Below are 17,179 nucleotides of genomic sequence, written 5' to 3' on the forward strand. Positions count from 1 at the left end.
CACGATTGTAGAAAGCATGATGTACCGTTTAACATGCAGTACTATACGGTGAAGAAAGTTATGTGTGTAATTGTGGGGTATTCTTCAACGAAACTACGTCAGTACTTTTTCTGCCACAGGGAGCAAAATATAGCGTGTTCCCACACCGGCATTGGATGCCCATCATATCCGTGCCAAGGGAACCATTGCTGCATTTCAAAAAGCAATTCACATGGTATTCAGTTTTTTGAGGAACATGAGTGCATTTCGGCATTAAGTTTTGCGTGTTAATCCGTTCCAGTAGACGTAAATATGCCGTACTGTAATTCATATGGTTTATATTTTCATAGTTCAGTCCAACAATTTGCCCTAAAAGACACGGCATCAATTATTTAATGAAGCGCCATCTTTCAAATCATGATATTATCAAAAATTGTAGGGCCGGTTTATCAATCTGCTATCAAACTTGTAAACCCTGTTTCGACACTCTCTAAGTTGTTCTTTATTTGGAATGGCGGTCAAGTCAGTGCTAATGACACCGCATCAAACGGCCTATTTGCACAACAAAAAAATGGTACGGTTGCAAATGTTGACTTTGTTCTTATTCCAGCACCATCCCCCTGTCCCAACACGACAACAGGCACGTTTTTATCGAGACAAGGTGTTTATTTTATTCCATTCTTGTTGATGATCTTTGTCATCGTTATGCTTGCCACTTTAATCTTAATATGGCGTATTCGGAAGTTGTTTAAAGTGATTTACCCCGAGTCTTTAGTAATATCAGCAGGACACTCACAAATCAATGTTTTCAATATTTCTGATGTTGATGTAGGTGCTGAGCTCATCGATGAGTGCACGGTAGTTGACCAAAGCGAATCGCGAACAAACGCATCGCCTACTCATATTGAAACGGGTGCGTTATATCAGCCAATGCCATCTATATATACCAATGTATTTGGTAAATTGAATAGGGAACGAGCGATTGATTCGCATGTATCGAACAGAATTAAATTGCTCTCCAATGGCGACCACAAGTGTTTCTATAGTCGTATCCAGACAAATACCCCACGCTATCAGGGCGTAGTTCCGCCGAGTACTAGATATAATAATCCCATATATCGTAATAGCGTACCGACACCAAGCGACAATGATGGTATGAATATCGCGGATGTATCGTGTTGAGACAGTAAAAAGTTTTCAATCCAACTTTTTTACCAAATATCATTTCTTTTTCTCCTTGTATGGCAATAACATCTAAATCAATGCACTTTTATAGTCCATTCTAACTGACCGTGGCCATCGGCATATATTCTATGAATTCCAAGATGGCCAGGTGAATTAATAAATTAACACATCTGGAACTGTTTATCGCACCAATAGGCGTATGCAAACTGTTCTACCATCCCAAACTTAACGGATTGCATCACCTCACATGGCGTAACAAGAGTCGTCTCTTGGAAGAGCTTTTGAAGCCAACGCGATTTCCGGCAAACCGAAGAGATGCACAGGCAAAAGATGCGTTTAAAGAATAAGAACTATTAATTTACAAGTGTTACGTAAGAAGTAGTGGCACCATGAAAGATATTGGTTCCTTATGAGCATAAAACGGTACTTGCAATGACTTCCCAGATATTTCTAGTTACTACTGCATCCTTGTATCAGAGACCAAAGTGCACATCGCAGTGAACCAGAAGAACTCCTGCTACGGCAAAAGACAGCCACAGAACTAACGGGTCTAAAAGGGACAGCTATTCTGATATGGGTCGCAGAGCAAATGAATAAAAAGGTGTGGTATTTTGCTGAATATTTGTGTTTCTGCTACCCTAAATTAATACCATACAAGATAGCACAGGCTCAAAACAAGTCTGCAACGCAGATTTGTAGAATGAAAAAACGTCATAATGAATTGCAATTCGCAACTAAGCGCTTTTATTAGTAAAAGAATGACTCGCTTCCACCTCCTTAAAGCTCACCCCTTAGCTATTCACCGAATTGTTCAACCCTAGCGGAAATTTGATCTTGAACATGTAAGCTACAAGCAGAAACATGGCTATACCAGCCAATGTTACCGATAACCAAGCAATCGATTCCTTCTTTTCCATCGGATACCATGTAAAAGGCCGATCTGAGCTCTTTAGTATCTGGTCTAGCGCGTAAATAATAATTATCGGCAGGCACACCCACAGCCTGTTCAGGTCAAACGCCAACGCAATGATGATAGAAACCACTAGGACAATGCAATACAGCGCGTTGAGATACATGGTTGCCCGTACTTCTCTGTTGTGCTTTGACATCATATTGAGCGTGTTGCACATCAGAATAACGCCTGTAAGTAGGGTCAGCACCGTATCACACGAGAAGTCCAGGCGTAGAATGTATATGATCGGTATCAACAATGTTATCAGACCAAGAGCGTACGCAAGCCCGGTCGTTGCACTAAACTTTTTGTCGCCGTACTTATCCAGATAGGGCGCCAACAGCGTGCTTATTTGTAGAATGACCAGCACGTGCAAATACACCGCGAGCAGAATCGGTGTTAGTTTCGTGAAGAAGGCCAGTTCGAGGGGAACAAAGAGCAGCTTGTTGAGGAGCAGTGTTACACATATCAGCATGAGTAGCATCCCGTTCACGAAGTACATATTTTTTACCGATTCCAAATCTTCCTTCATTGCATTCTTTTTGATGTTGTATATTTTTCCTGGCATGTAGGGATGTCAATGAGAGGTATTTATAAGTGTTAATTTTGCTGTTTATGGTTTTTGTGTGTGTTTGCAGATAAATTGGCTGTTAAATTAAAGATGAACGTCCTTGAAATTCATACTGAATTGAAATTGCCAGCGATGTGTCAAGCGATGGGTTGGAATGACGTGATGCTTTGCAGAGTTGGAACGATGAGATAAACAGAACGGGTGCCCTAGAGGGTACACGTACATAGATTCTGCACAGAAAGTAGTACGGGTAGATGAAGAGAGCGATAGCGTACAGTACATCGTAGTGACTACGAATGCAATAAAATAACTAAACAGGAATTATAAGGTTGAAGAATTGTACATTTAACTTATTTTGTGTAAACCACCTTATTGTGAATAACGTGAGATTGTAATGAATACCATGGTGGTTGCCTGCCACTGATCAGCACGATTAACCATTTTTACTCGTTTTACAGCAACAAAAAACAAAATGGCTAATTGCACTGCAACAATTTGTACATTTAGTTGCAAATTGTGCTTTTAATTAAATCCCTAACCCGAGTAATAAAACAGAAAGGATCTGTAATGTGTCTAGGTATTGGATAAATAACTGATATATTGATCATTTATGGCTTATAGCACCATGTGATATGTTGTTTGAAAGATAATCGCATGATATGAGGTCTGAGTGGTAATTAATTTAGGGAACTGCTGCATTATGAATTGGCCTGGATGAGGTTAATTTTGGTTTAAAGATCCCAAGACAAGCTGAGTGCTAGCACCCAGAGAGGAGAAGGTCAAGTGGATGCACGTGTGGTTTGATTAAATATACTTGCTATAATATGGCATTGAGAGCAGCCTTTCTGCACGGTTATTACTTGCAGCATGTATATTTTACACAATAATTGGCACATACTTTTTATTACGCTAGGTGGGCGCACACAACATCAAATGTACTTTTCACGTGCACATTGTACCAGCAGTATTTACTGCAATTTTTTCTTTTGCCATTGCTGAACCAAATGCTGAACTGTCTTATCTACACAGTAACATTGGTTGTGAAGCAAATACGGAAATATTAGTTTAAAACTGCTTATATTGTGCCTTCAAAAGAGGTTTTAAGTGCTATATCACTGTTTACAGGACTTTGAATGTATTTACGCTATCAAGCGCACATATATCTGTTGATAGATCATTTTTGCGCTATAGCGAGCAGTTCGTCTATTACTAGCCGTAAAAGCATCATGTATACGAAATATTGTACTAATACAGCGACAAAAGCATTGAAATCGCTCAATAATAATTGATTCTGCCCACTACACTTAGAGTACAACTTGTATTTTCATTTATGTCTACCTCTGAAGAATAGCTTTTACATTTACACTCATACCAATAAAAAAACTGATCCTCATCCAGAAAAAGCTACCACATCCTTCGAGAATAACCGAACATTCCTTTTCTCGTCTACTGGCACAAAACGAAGAATTAAAAATTATTTTACCTTTTATTTTTACCAAGACATGGTTCATTATTCTTTACAAGCAATATTAAAAAGACATGACTACAGACCAAAATTAATTCTTTAATCCCTATCAAAGGATTCAAAACAGTCAAAAAACATAAAATACGCAATATAATTTAATAGGTAGCTAAAGTTTATTCTGTTTTATATAAGGAAATAACGCACTTAGCATTTTATGTTCAAGTACCAAGCTTATCCATTTTGTGTATAAAAATTGGATTATCCCTTCTCATCATAGAATAAAGCTTTTGTGCTACTGCACAATTAAACATATGTAGCGCAATGATCTTAAAACATTATTTCTTCCGATGTTTACGTCGTTTAATTCATTGATACGATCAATTACACACGAGTGGCAACTGCAGTCGCAATTTTTGATCATCTCCGAAGCTATTTTATTTGCTGATTCACAATATAAACGATAGTAGAGCACCAATGTTCGTGCAACTATGATGTAATCACTCATTAATCATTGCAGTGTCCGTAAACATACATTATAGCAATTACAAATGCCTGATAGTCTCATATTTTCCATCTATTTTTATGTTTGTTGCGTTAGCGGTCATTTCTACATGGTAACACGCTGTGCCATACCTAAATCCTTTTTCGTCCGATTATTCCTGTAATTTAACCTATTTTTCTGCTTAAACGCTTAGTTCCCCATTTACAATGGCAAAAGAAATAATTATAACGCATTATTCGTACATCTTCACCACTTTTATCGTTCTAATTTTCTTTTATCACCGAGTATGACAGTCCTTCATTTACTTGATTTAAACCACCATGATTAATAAGTAGTCTCTTCTAGAAACGTAACTAAGATTGAATGCGAGAAAATAACCAAAATTTTGGCGTAGCAAGCACACAAAAACGAAAGACAGCCTTGTTAGGCTTACGAACCAAAAGATGAGCTTGTCCGAATTTTGTTGCTGTGCAAGGCCATAAAAACAACTACTGGTAAAAAGCGAAAGACGTATCACGTAATAAATGAAAGCATTGTGCAATGATACGTGTACAATTGATGAGTAGCTACCACTTTTCCGTGCATTCTTTAACTCAGCACCAATACACCCCTTAATTAAGATAACCCAATACGAACAAACAATTTAATATCACCATGAATTGATAAAGATGACAAAAAATTAAATTAATGTTAGCAATTTGTGCAATATGTGACATTATATTGTGTTTTTATGGTTTATTCGTGGTTTACGGCGGCTATCATGTTATAACTGATCAAAATACATAAGTGCCAGCACTTATTGGTATTTGTGCTGCTCTAAATGAAATACTCCCAGCTATCTCTGCCTTAAAGCAGTTGAACGGGTATTATTTGATGTAACACGTTCATTTTATGGATATAAACACATGAATATACTCTCATAAGTGGAAGCAGTACAAAAGAACACACGACACATTCTTTAGAACAAGGTAAAGTACTTATTTAGTCCTGTAAAATATTTTTTTGCCGTAATTATTTATTAATTCAAGCTGTTATGTATGGACAATATAAACAAACGAATACTACTCAAGATCTAACAATCCTGCAATTATCATGTTATTCGCACATCAACATAGTATTGTGAGAAGATAATAGCAATTATTTACCTGGACCTGCGATTAATACCTCTTGTTAAAAATTGTAATTAAGCTTAATTATAGTAAAAATTACATGTTCTTCACAAACATATACGGATTTTAGAGAAAAGCTGATGAATAATTACCAAATAAATACGCGATATACGGACAATACGTGCAATATCACTCGATATGATCGGATGTTATCGAGTTTGACGCTCTCAGTCTTTATTAACTGGTGCATCGAGTGTAAGAGAAGATATTAGATGAGAGTGATGCAGCAGTATCAGCTCATTACGATTGGAAGGTGTAGAGATTGTTTAGACCAATTATCGAAGGAAATGTATCACAGGCATTTACACTATCAATTCCATTATCATTTTTGGCATTACCTGATCATTAACATGTTATTCTAAATAATTTACACCATTTGGCCCTTATAATTTGCACATATTGTTCTGTACCTATGTTTCCATTTCCTCACATAATTTACAATTACATCCTCAATAACTTCTCCATTCGTATTACTTTCGCGGTTTGTTCGCATCACATGTACGTTCTTCATTTTACTCGCTGTTCTTTACTACCATCTACCCTATTTATCTTTTTATATCCCATTTTTCACACCTTCCTTGTTCATGTGTAGCCATCCATTTTTACAATATTTCCCTATTTATGGTACAACCACGCGCACCCATCCTACTATTCCCTTTAAACCATCCATTTATCCCAATTCTCACAAATTGCACATTTCTACTCCATAAATCTATAAAAGCACAAATAACAAGCTATAAATACGGTCACACAATCACTTCCATGCCAGTAAAACACGCCAGAATATCAATCTACAGCAAGAGCTACAGCTTTGCAGGAACATCAATCTCAATCACGAAAATTTTGTTGCCTATCACTCTATTGATATCGCTGGTAATGAGCTTTGCGGTCTCGAAGTGGAGTAGTCTGCACACGAACAACTTCTTCAAGTACCCGTTCATTGCTGTCAGCCTAGCTCTGTTAGCGTACATTATTTTCGTAGAGGTTCAGAAATTCATTTGTGGCGATAGCAAGAAGAATAAGAGCGCTGAGAGTGCATTTGTGATGTATGGACTGATTATACTTGCGGTTGTTGCTGTTGTGTACACGTTTATCAATCACTATGAGCAGATACCAATGCTACCAGCGCTCGGGTTCCTGCTTACCAATGTGTCGAGCTTGCTCACAGGATCACCAGGTGTTATATCGCTCGTTCTTAACATCCTATTAGCACTCGTATGTGCATACGTTGCATACGCTCAGAGCTCAACACCCTACCATCTGATAGGTGTGGCATCAATCCTTATTATGATCGCGTTCGGTATCAAGGTATCATTCTTCAACGCGGAGGGAGACAGCAAGAAAAAGAATGGAGATGACGCAATGAAATACATCACGGCACTCATAGCGCTGGTGTCCGCTGTCCTGTTTGTCTATGGAATGGCAAACTCTCGTTATTTCTATAATGCTTTCTTTGCCGTTGAACCTAACTCTGTCTAAGAAATAAAGATTGATAAGTAAAAGTTTCTGATTACATGCCCTTTTAACAATATTACCTGTTTTATTGACATTTTACACCGTGAACATTTCCGTATTTTTACCTGTTTGCATTCAAATTTAAAATTTTTTACAAATTGATCGTAAATTTGATCTAATCAGCGATTTATTACAATCAGATCACACAAAATTTGCCATATAGAGCACATAATCACGATTTGATGATAACAGTAACCTCAATGCAACGTATGCACGTTATAACACGCCATATTTGTGATATTATCGATCATCTACTTTTCAAGTATATACGCTGCATATTCCTTTGCTCCTGTTACCTCTGTTAATATTTTAGCACTGCAAGTTTGCTGCATAATATCATCGAATATGCTGATAAAGGGATATTACGGTAAATTCCCGTGTTATACCACCATTTACATTGTTTATCACTCACGTTCTTTCACTTTGGCTTGCGTTCAACCCATTCTCTCTTCATATATTCAACCCATTCTCCCGCCATCTATTCAACCCATTCTCTCTTCATATATTCAACCCATTCTCTCTTCATATATTCAACCCATTCTCTCTTCATATATTCAACCCATTCTCTTTTAATTACTGATCCAAATACCAACACAACATGTCAACCATAAAAAATGCGCAATTCAACACAACCACCCTAAAAGCGCTATGCACACCAATGCCTTTCATAATATTTTCTATTTCACTGTTCTTTATCAATTAGCTGCCACTTCACCGCATGTCACTATCGGCAGTCCTTTTAAGTCATACTTCTCTTTTTTACCAATTAATAATTCTTTGCACCTGGCCGTACCGATTATCGTAGTGCATTCTACGGCAGTTTCATTGTTTTATTAATTTTATTGTGCCGGTGCCGTAACATTACCGTTCATAGTACCGTAGGTAATCATCGCAGTGTTCTCACTAAAAATACGCCCAGTTTTATTTCCATCATAGCTATTTATCTGCCATTTTTCACCAATCCTTCTTTACTTACTATTCAGTAACCCGCGCACGTGTCAAACTCTCTTATCTATTCGCACCGCCACATATTACCCTCTCAACTGCTTATGTGCACACCTTTCACTGCTACATCCTCCTCATCTTTTCTTCATCTCCTGTCCCGTAAATCTGCACATCAATGCTCTTTACCATATTTAATTCTTTACTTTTCCGTGCCACTACCCGCATGTTCACGTTTACTACCATTTTAATTCGCCACTTTCCCTATGCTCCACCACCTATACCAATTTTATGTACGATAATTGCACAATCTACCTTACAATACATTCATTACATCATATCATTTATTATTTTACCGCGCTACACCTCCTATTACGCCCTAGCTTGCCCATCCTGCAGTACCATCCTTATTTATTACGCCCCATTCCTGCCGCCCCTTTTACCTCCAAAACATCCTCAAAACAAATAAAAGCAGAAAATTTTCTGATCCCCATGGCATCAACGAAGAGTACCGACCCGAAACAGAAAGCTGACGAGAGAGAGCAATCGCAGCGTCCGCGCAGACGTGCCAACCCAAAGAACCTTGAATCATCTGCCCTGTACAAATCAAGTGTAAAAAGGCTGGTACGCGAGCGTTTGAAGGACAACTACACGATATCCTCGGCAGCCGTGACCATTTTGTCATCAATAGCATTCGATTTCTTCAGTATGATCGGTACCACAGCAGGTGACCTGTCGAAGAGTGTTAGCAAGCTAACCGTGGGTGCTACTGAGGTTAAGAGTGCGATACGGTTGGAGTTGGGTGGACGGGAACTGTCCAATAATATTATTGTGGATATGGAGGCTGCTATGAAGAAGTACGGTGGGAAGAGTGCGGATAAGTAAGTAGATGAGAAGTATTAAAGATGTTAGTAAGAAGGGTATGTTGGAGCACCTGGTTTGGTGGTGCTTATCGGTTCATTCTACGGATGGGTTAGTGCCAGGCAATTTTAATTCGTTTTGTTTTTACCACGCGTACCGCTCTGCACTTGCCATGGCAAGCAATTGCTTTGACGAATCGTTTATATTGTGTTGTTGGGCCGCAGGGTGTTAGAGTAACAGCCTCATCGCTTTGCGAAGAGTCGGTAACACTTGTTCGGTGATGAAAGAATAAATTCGTTTTACGGGATTGCGCATGGCACTTTCTCTGCTAAATGGTGAGCGCCAAGAACTTTTTTATTTAAGACAGGGAGTTTTTCAAGTTACCTGGTGAGGAGTATCGCGTAAGTCATGGCTTGCATGCTTGGTTCAGTGCTACGGTTGCAGCACATCCCACATCGTTGTGAGCAGCGTGCTAGATTGTTGTGCAAGTTGATGCACTGATCGCTTCAACGAACCTCAGGCCGTAGTCGTACCCGGTAAATCTGAAAAGTGTGTTTATCTGATCGGTGCAACGTATAAAAATCAATAAATGATGTTTTTTAAAAAATGTGTTTAACGAGCTCTGCCATCATTCTTTGCTCATCTATAAGAATCTTTCCTCTCACCAATCCAGATATGTCCACAAGAACAGTCTCTTCTATGATCCGTGTCTCTCCTTGGTAACACGCAGCCATGCTCCTTCACTCTCCACCGCAAACCCTTCTCTCGCCAAGTATTCCATCACCTCGGGCCTCATCCTCAAGCTCTTCTCCTTTCTTCCCACACACACATAAAATCTCTTGAACTTATACGTGCGCACGTAATCACTGAGCACCATCAATCCCTCCCACACGTACAAGCCGTGCAAGTCTATCCTATTATCACTTATCTTGTCTTTCATCAGCTGTATCACTGCTTGTCTGTTCACGTGCTCACTGTTTTGCTTGTACTGCTCAGCCTTGTCAACGTAGTAATTGTTGAGCGGTTTGTTTCTCTTGTGAGTCACCGATAACTGCTTGGTAGACGTGTACAAGGTGCGGTAGTGCTGAGCTAAGCTGCGCAGCTGTTCTACGCGCTGTTCGGATGTAGAATGCGGATCAGTTTTATCACGTAAATTTACCGGTGTGGCGGCGTTAAACACCTCCGGATAGTTCAAGACCCCGTTCTTTGCACCATCCGTACTGCCAGCATGTCCGAGCACTCCAGAATAGTTCGCTTCTCCCCTCTTCCCACCGCTACATTCCTTAGCTATCGTCCAACACATTTTACGCTGTATATCCTGCTGTATTAAATCATCACACACATCTTTACACGTCAACTTCACCGTGCTGTCCCTGCTCAGCGTGTTTATCATTGCATCGAACGTATCGTGCGTGCTTATTACGTTTGCGATCGCGTGTCTGTCTTTGTTGGGAAACAGGATCGAAAGATTGGTGAGCAGCTGAGCGTTAGAACTGGTGATGTTGTTGAATGTGTTGTACGATGCTACATCGGCAGGAGCGGGCGTAGCACTGCTATGGTTGTTGCATTCCAAGTCATTGCGCTTGCAGCCCGTTCTGCTGCCACAATCCATACCGCTCTCATTCTTATGATCTGCACCCCCGTCATCGTTACCGTTGCGGAACACGCTCCTCTGTCTCTCCTCCACCTCTCTCATACACTCCTCAAGCGTCTTTATCCGGCTCTCAAACCCCTTCATTTCGTAGGGCCCCTCAAAAAGTGCTCATAAGCTGAAACAAAACCAAAATGTACGAATGAATGGCTGTCAAAACTACGATTTGTTTGATGGGTGCATTGAGAGTATGAAAATGGAGTGTACGGCTACTTTAGAGAAAGTTTTTTACTACGGTTTTTATGGTTTGTTGGTCTTTTGGGTCTGTTACTCCTACACTCCACCTCACCTCACTCCTACACTCCACACCAGTCAATCCCTTATCCTATACTCCTCGTCATTCGTTTTCCTCATAGCTTCCACATCAAAATGTCCCACACCCGGTCGAGCAGCATGTATTCTTGAGCGAGCAGAACAATACACCACATAAAAACGGATGAGAAGCATTACCAGCACTAGCACATTTTACTTATACTTTGTATTGTGGTGACAGCTGAGAAGTGATCGCACGAGTGTAATTGTATCAAATTATTTGGTTGTGAAGTACGGTTGGTTGTAATATTTTGTATTTAGTGTGTTATGAAAGTATAAATAAGATTTAATAGATAAATTGCAGTATTTTACATTACAGTTGAACGTATTGCAGCGTATAACGTGCTATCACGCTATAATCGTATAAATGCACTTTAACTACCACATCCATTCACCATTACTCCTTTTCCTTGTGCTACCGCTTCCTATTTTGTTCATGAATTCGTCCAAATTGTTTGCCTTTCTGAGCTGCTCTATGCTAATACGTTTGGTATTGTCGTTCACGGAAGGCTTGTTGGTGGGTGCACGGCGGAGAACACCGTACGTATAAACGGTAAGCAAAATATGAAGAATTAGCATGTGTGATGGGAATGCGGCTGGTTTTATTCGTGTTGGTGATGGTGTTTTGATGTGAGTGCTCTGACGGTGTGATAATGGGAACGGAGCAGAAGTGGTGCGAGGAGAGGCAAGGGCAGTTGTACCGAGAGAATGACCGGTGTAAAAGCAATCAACGCGTACAAGCACGGTTATATTGGTGGTAGGGGAAGAGTAACGAGCAGAGCTGCGATGAGCGGAATGGATAGCGAACTGGGCGGAAGAACGAGGTACACCAGAAAAAGAGAGCAGAAGAAAAGCACCGTATTCACCTACCAATGCGTGTACAACTCATACCACAGGAACAGAGGAGAAGTAAAACGTACGTAGCACGGAACAAATACCAAAACCAAGAAAAGAGCAATGCGGTAACGAACGCAGTGCATAAGTACGCTATCAAGAGATGAAAAGAGCGTAACGTAGATAAAGGCATTTTACCAGGAATGCGCGTACAACCCGCACCAAACCAACAACAACGCTAACACCAATACCAAAACATTCCTCACCACCAAACCCTCATACTCACCCGTACCAAACCAACAACAACGCTAACACCGATACCAAAACATTCCTCACCACCAAACCCTCATACTCACCCGTACCAAACCAACAACAACGCTAACTCCAATACCAAAACATTCCTCACCACCAAACCCTCATACTCCTTCTACAACACCATCTCATCCCCCATAATCACCCGTATTACTTCCTTCTCCTTTTCCTTAACGTACACATCAATCCTCTCCCTTCCTGCACACACACAGTAGTAGCATTGCCCATGCCGTACAACACCAAATCCTTTAAAACGTACCTCATCAACCCGTTCACCATCAATCATCCTCCTGAACACCCGCTCGTCAACAGCACAGCACTCCTCAACGTACTTTCCGAAGTACCACAGGTTGTTGATTCTGTACTGGTCATCTCTTACCTTGGTGAACAGCAGTATGCCGATTGATACTACGTTTGTCTTCTTTGCCACGATCAGGTGCGTGTCATTGTCGAGGTAGTATATTCTGTTGTTGTTTGCTGTTGTTATGAACTGTCCCTTGAGGGACAGGTGGTACTGCGATAGCAGAGAATGTACGAGTGCAGGGTTAGCGGAGGAGTATTTTACCTTGTTTATTGTGAGCTCGCTGATGTTGGGTACTGCATCGGATGCAGGGATCGTACGCACCGTATCAGGAACGTGTGTTGGAATGGTTGGTGCACTGCCACTTGCACCACCATTTCTATGTGCACCACCATCCGTACCGCTATTTCCCTCGCTCCCAGCCTTTGTTCCTCTCCGGCGTAGTATTGCTATAAAAAATGCACCGCTGTTATTGTCCTGGGGATAAAACCGCATGCATTTCTTTAATTCCTCGTAATTCTCCGATTTGTACTCCGTATCTGTTGTCCATTCTGTAAGACCCTCTCTATAAAATATCTTGTACTTGCCGTTCACGTATCTGCCATTTTCATTTCCCTTTTCATTTCCCTTTTCATTTTCATTTCTATTTCCCTTTTCATTTTCAATTCTATTACTATTTCCATTTTTATTATCATTAATATTTCTCTCATTGTCTCCCTCCTCATTTCCATCTCCCTCCTCATTTCCATCTCCCTCCTCATTTCCATCTCCCTCCTCATTTCCATCTCTCTCCTCATTTCCATTTCTCTCCTCATTTCCATTTCTCTCCTCATTTCCATTTCTCTCCTCATTTCCATTTCTCTCCTCATTTCCATTTCTCTCCTCATTTCCATTTCTCTCCTCATTTCCATCTCCCTCATCATTTCCATCTCCCTCATCATTTCCATCTCCCTCATCATTTCCATTTCTCTCCTCATTCCCACAATTCATCCTCACCATCTCAAACATGTCATTCCCAACCTCATCAACACCAACCACCGTGCAAACATCCCTTAAACTCTGCACCACCCATTCATTCTCAACGGGATCAACCGCGCACGTAGAGTAAACAACGTACCCGCCATCAACCATGCTCATCGCCTTCATCACCAACGCCCTCATCAAACGCACGTTCTTGCTGAAAACCTTGACCTTGTTCTTCCTGAACGTGCCATCACCAGAGCACGGCGCATCGACCAGCACGGCATCGTACGGCACAACAGGACGCGGAAAGTTCAGACCGTTCGTATTTGTGAGCAATTTTGGCATGTGCGCACTTCGGTGCTGAACGATAAAACACCGTTTTAGGTTTGAATCGTTGGCTGTGAGTGTCACACCGTTCTCAAGGAGATGAGTGCTTTTGCTGCCGGGTGCTGCGCATAGATCAAGGACATGCATGCTTGTACGGCGGTTTTTCAATGTCACTATGAACGATGATGGAAGGATTGATACGAGTTCTTGGCGTGTGATGATGTTAAGGTCTGTTAGAATGGTTAGGTACTTTTTGATGAGCGCTATTTCATCATTTTGTGCAGAAGTACCATCGCTTATATGATTTGCAGCGCATTGCTGTGCATTTTTCTTTGCTTTCTTCCTACTTTGCGCACCTTCTCCCTCCTTCTCCAAATTTAATTCCTTCTCCAGGTCCAATTCCTTCTCCAAATTTAATTCCTTCTCCAAATTTGATTCTTTCTCCAGGTCCAATTCCTTCTCTAAATTTAATTCCTTCTCCAAATTTAATACCTCCTCCTTCTCCGTTCCCACTTCTTTCTCACCTTCCCTTTGCTCCCCCTCTCTTCCATCCTCAACACTTCTTCTACTCTTCTCACCAGCACCGATCACATTCCTTTCCCCCATCTCATTCTTCATACCACCTCGTTCCACCCATTCATACACATTATCACACATTCTCCTAAATCCCATCTTAACCACCATATCAACCGCATCATCATAATAAGGCGTGCTTTTACTCACCCGTATAACGTACGGCAACGGTTCATCCATTATATCAACAAATCGCTGCATATCACGTGGTGATAGGCTGAGCATTGTGGTGTAGTAAGGGATGAGGTGCTTGTTTGACATTTGCTGGGGGGTGAGTGGCAGGGGAAGTATTGAAGGAAGAGAATGGTTTGGTAAAAAGTTACGTGTTTGGTGGCGTGCTGTGGCATGAAAATACGGATAGATCAAATGATGTGCTCGTGTGGTACGAAACGGATGGCCCTGTTGGCGATTTTCTCCTTAAAAGTACCTCAGAGATAAACGAAGTATTTTATGAGCGGGTGCTTTCTTCATTCCAAAAACATGGCCGCACATTTTAAAAAACGCATTTGTTTATCTCCGAGCAGGTACGCTCTCCTGGCCGCTGGGAGTGACCATGGCTCCGATCCTGCCGATAAGCATATTAAATGGGACGGTTGCCTTACTCACTGCATAATCATGGCATGCTCATAAAACGGCTTTCATCCGTGGCCGATCTGTTGCTACGCTCCGTTTACGGCCTATTTACGGTTCTGTTCGTTCTACCCCATGAAAAAGGGATGCAGCGTGTTCGTAGGAAACATAGACTTTGACGTGCCCGAGGAAAAACTAATAGAACAGCTGGGCACAATAGGCCGTGTGGTATCATTTCGCATGGTATACGATCACAAGACAAAAAAGAGCAAAGGCTACGGCTTCTGCGAGTATGAAAACAAGGAGATCGCCCAGCTGGCAGTCAAAACGCTCAACATATCGTTCAACAACAGGCAGGTAAAGATAAATTACGCTGAAAATGACATGAAACGCAAGAATAGTTCGTGGAAGATTGAGGACGTGCTCAAGAAGATGGATAAGGTTAATTTGTTGGACGTGTTGAAGTATTTGAAGACGATGGCTGTGAACAATACGGGGGAGTTGAGGAGGATGCTGAGGAACGAGCATTTTTGTGCGCTGGTGGTGGGCGCGTTGGTGAAGCTGGGGCTTGTTGATGAGGAGGGGGTGTGTGAGATCGTGGGCAGGGGAATGGGCATTGAGGGAGGAAAAGAGCACGTGCTGATGCACATTCTGCAGGCCAAAGAAGAGGAACTTGCAGTGTATGATGAGCATACAAGAGAAAGGATCATGCTGCTGAGGAATATGTTGATCAAAAAGGACTGATGGAGAACAGCAACGTGTTAATTGGTAGGAGATGAGGTACAAGGCATGCGTACTGCCCAATGATGTGTAGCAGAGCGTGCGTCATTAAAGTAAATTTACTCTTTTTTGTAGCGAAGCATATTTTTGAAAATCATTTATTGGGACTTTCACCTACCGCAGCGGCTGCGCCTCACGGTACCGAGCGGAACGTATGACCGCACGGAGAGGTGCGGTTGCGATAGGTGAATTTAGCCTGGCGGATGAAACGAGCTACCAGCGGTGGTAATGCAAATAAAGCTGTAGCGGTGGGGAGCACAGCATAGGAACGAAATGCTTGTTTTGATACCGTGGTAGAACAAAGAACGGTCCCTACCGCAAGGAAGTGTTCGTTACGTTTTCAGTCCTGCTGTTGTAACGGTATTCTCGTCAAGAGATGAATGCCCCTTGATAGCACGCAAACACACCACAAAGCAAGAATGTCCTCCTCATCACTGCTCGATTCATAAAAATCTATAAATTTCTGTTAAAACCACGGTTCTCAGACCAACACCCAATTCATAAGCAAACCAAACAACTTATCAAATAAAAATTACTGTCCTTTAATTTTCTCAATCACCTTATTCCTGTCGTATTCCATGCTCAGCCTGACAATAGACAAATTAGAAGGATGCACCCCCAGGTACCGCACCGCTCCATCCTTCTTTGTGATGGACACCCCCTCCACACAAATCTTCCTCGCAATCCTGTTCACCTTGACAACCTTGCCCTCTGTCTTCTTGTACTTGCCAACACGCACCAGAACAATATCGTTTGGTCGGACAGGTATGCGCTTGATGCCGATCTCCTCTTTCAGGGCTTTTGAGAGCGGAGCGGTCATCTGCTTGGTTAGATCGGTTGATTTGGCGTTGAAGTGCTTCTTGCGCTGCTTGCGGCGTGACGATGAGATGCTCGTGTTTAGTTTCATTCTGAGGGGATAAAAAAATATTTTTGGTTAAAACGGCTTGTGGATCAATCGAGGATGTGGGCATGGTACCGAATAATACGGTTGAGGGCGGTGCTGCTGTTCTAGCATGAAAAATGTTCATGCAGTTGAAGTATTCTGTGTGAAGGGCGTTCATAAAATTTAACTGTTTTCGTTTCCCTACGGCGAGAAGAAAAGATGCAAGAATGTACCGTGCACGGACCCGTGCCCAAAATTGCACACTAAGGCACGCCACAAAAAATGATCAGGTAGATCCTTAATTAGCGGTGGAACAGCTCATTCAGAACAAATGAGAAGTGAAACGTTCACACAATCGGTTATACGTATTACCACGTTAGAGCGCTCCATATAGTATCAAAAGAACGTACTTCCTTTGTTAGAGGTACAAAACGCTGGCATGGTACGCAATGCCATACCTTACGAGCAAGTCTAAGCGCACTTTCCCGTAAAACATTTTTATTTTTTGGCAACACGTCCATGTACACCTATC

At 41.4% G+C, this 17,179-nt stretch overlaps 10 protein-coding genes across 10 annotated transcripts; 5 read left to right on the forward strand and 5 right to left on the reverse strand.

The window, feature by feature from the left end:
- Positions 1–58: 58 nt before the first annotated feature.
- VCUG_01552 (uncharacterized protein) lies at positions 59–364 on the reverse strand (the record flags this gene model as incomplete). Its single annotated transcript, XM_008076379.1, has 1 exon — positions 59–364. The coding sequence occupies one exon, from the start codon at positions 362–364 to the stop codon at positions 59–61; it is 306 nt and encodes a 101-aa protein (XP_008074570.1).
- A 32-nt stretch (positions 365–396) lies between these two features.
- On the forward strand, positions 397–1,161 carry VCUG_01553 (uncharacterized protein; the record flags this gene model as incomplete). The annotated part of the gene is made up of 1 exon (XM_008076380.1): positions 397–1,161. The coding sequence occupies one exon, from the start codon at positions 397–399 to the stop codon at positions 1,159–1,161; it is 765 nt and encodes a 254-aa protein (XP_008074571.1).
- Positions 1,162–1,891: 730 nt separating this feature from the next.
- On the reverse strand, positions 1,892–2,697 carry VCUG_01554 (uncharacterized protein). The gene has a single exon (XM_008076381.1). It carries the CDS (start codon positions 2,682–2,684, stop codon positions 1,956–1,958), a length of 729 nt encoding a protein of 242 aa, XP_008074572.1. The 5' UTR covers positions 2,685–2,697; the 3' UTR covers positions 1,892–1,955.
- Positions 2,698–6,444: 3,747 nt separating this feature from the next.
- Positions 6,445–7,342, forward strand: VCUG_01555 (uncharacterized protein; the record flags this gene model as incomplete). The annotated part of the gene is made up of 1 exon (XM_008076382.1): positions 6,445–7,342. One exon carries the CDS (start codon positions 6,445–6,447, stop codon positions 7,300–7,302), a length of 858 nt encoding a protein of 285 aa, XP_008074573.1. The 3' UTR covers positions 7,303–7,342.
- A 1,229-nt stretch (positions 7,343–8,571) lies between these two features.
- Positions 8,572–9,710, forward strand: VCUG_01556 (uncharacterized protein; the record flags this gene model as incomplete). The annotated part of the gene is made up of 1 exon (XM_008076383.1): positions 8,572–9,710. The coding sequence occupies one exon, from the start codon at positions 8,572–8,574 to the stop codon at positions 9,163–9,165; it is 594 nt and encodes a 197-aa protein (XP_008074574.1). The 3' UTR covers positions 9,166–9,710.
- Positions 9,614–10,879, reverse strand: VCUG_01557 (uncharacterized protein; the record flags this gene model as incomplete). Its single annotated transcript, XM_008076384.1, has 1 exon — positions 9,614–10,879. One exon carries the CDS (start codon positions 10,877–10,879, stop codon positions 9,839–9,841), a length of 1,041 nt encoding a protein of 346 aa, XP_008074575.1. The 3' UTR covers positions 9,614–9,838.
- A 933-nt stretch (positions 10,880–11,812) lies between these two features.
- VCUG_02846 (uncharacterized protein) lies at positions 11,813–12,028 on the forward strand (the record flags this gene model as incomplete). Its single annotated transcript, XM_008076413.1, has 1 exon — positions 11,813–12,028. The coding sequence occupies one exon, from the start codon at positions 11,813–11,815 to the stop codon at positions 12,026–12,028; it is 216 nt and encodes a 71-aa protein (XP_008074604.1).
- Positions 12,029–12,214: 186 nt separating this feature from the next.
- VCUG_01558 (uncharacterized protein) lies at positions 12,215–14,848 on the reverse strand. Its single transcript, XM_008076385.1, has one exon. It carries the CDS (start codon positions 14,673–14,675, stop codon positions 12,366–12,368), a length of 2,310 nt encoding a protein of 769 aa, XP_008074576.1. The 5' UTR covers positions 14,676–14,848; the 3' UTR covers positions 12,215–12,365.
- A 271-nt stretch (positions 14,849–15,119) lies between these two features.
- On the forward strand, positions 15,120–15,986 carry VCUG_01559 (uncharacterized protein; the record flags this gene model as incomplete). The annotated part of the gene is made up of 1 exon (XM_008076386.1): positions 15,120–15,986. The coding sequence occupies one exon, from the start codon at positions 15,120–15,122 to the stop codon at positions 15,726–15,728; it is 609 nt and encodes a 202-aa protein (XP_008074577.1). The 3' UTR covers positions 15,729–15,986.
- A 310-nt stretch (positions 15,987–16,296) lies between these two features.
- Positions 16,297–16,671, reverse strand: VCUG_01560 (ribosomal protein L24; the record flags this gene model as incomplete). The annotated part of the gene is made up of 1 exon (XM_008076387.1): positions 16,297–16,671. One exon carries the CDS (start codon positions 16,669–16,671, stop codon positions 16,297–16,299), a length of 375 nt encoding a protein of 124 aa, XP_008074578.1.
- Positions 16,672–17,179: the final 508 nt, after the last annotated feature.

This window comes from Vavraia culicis (assembly GCF_000192795.1).
Source record: "Vavraia culicis subsp. floridensis unplaced genomic scaffold supercont1.25, whole genome shotgun sequence".
NCBI lineage: Eukaryota > Fungi > Microsporidia > Pleistophoridae > Vavraia > Vavraia culicis.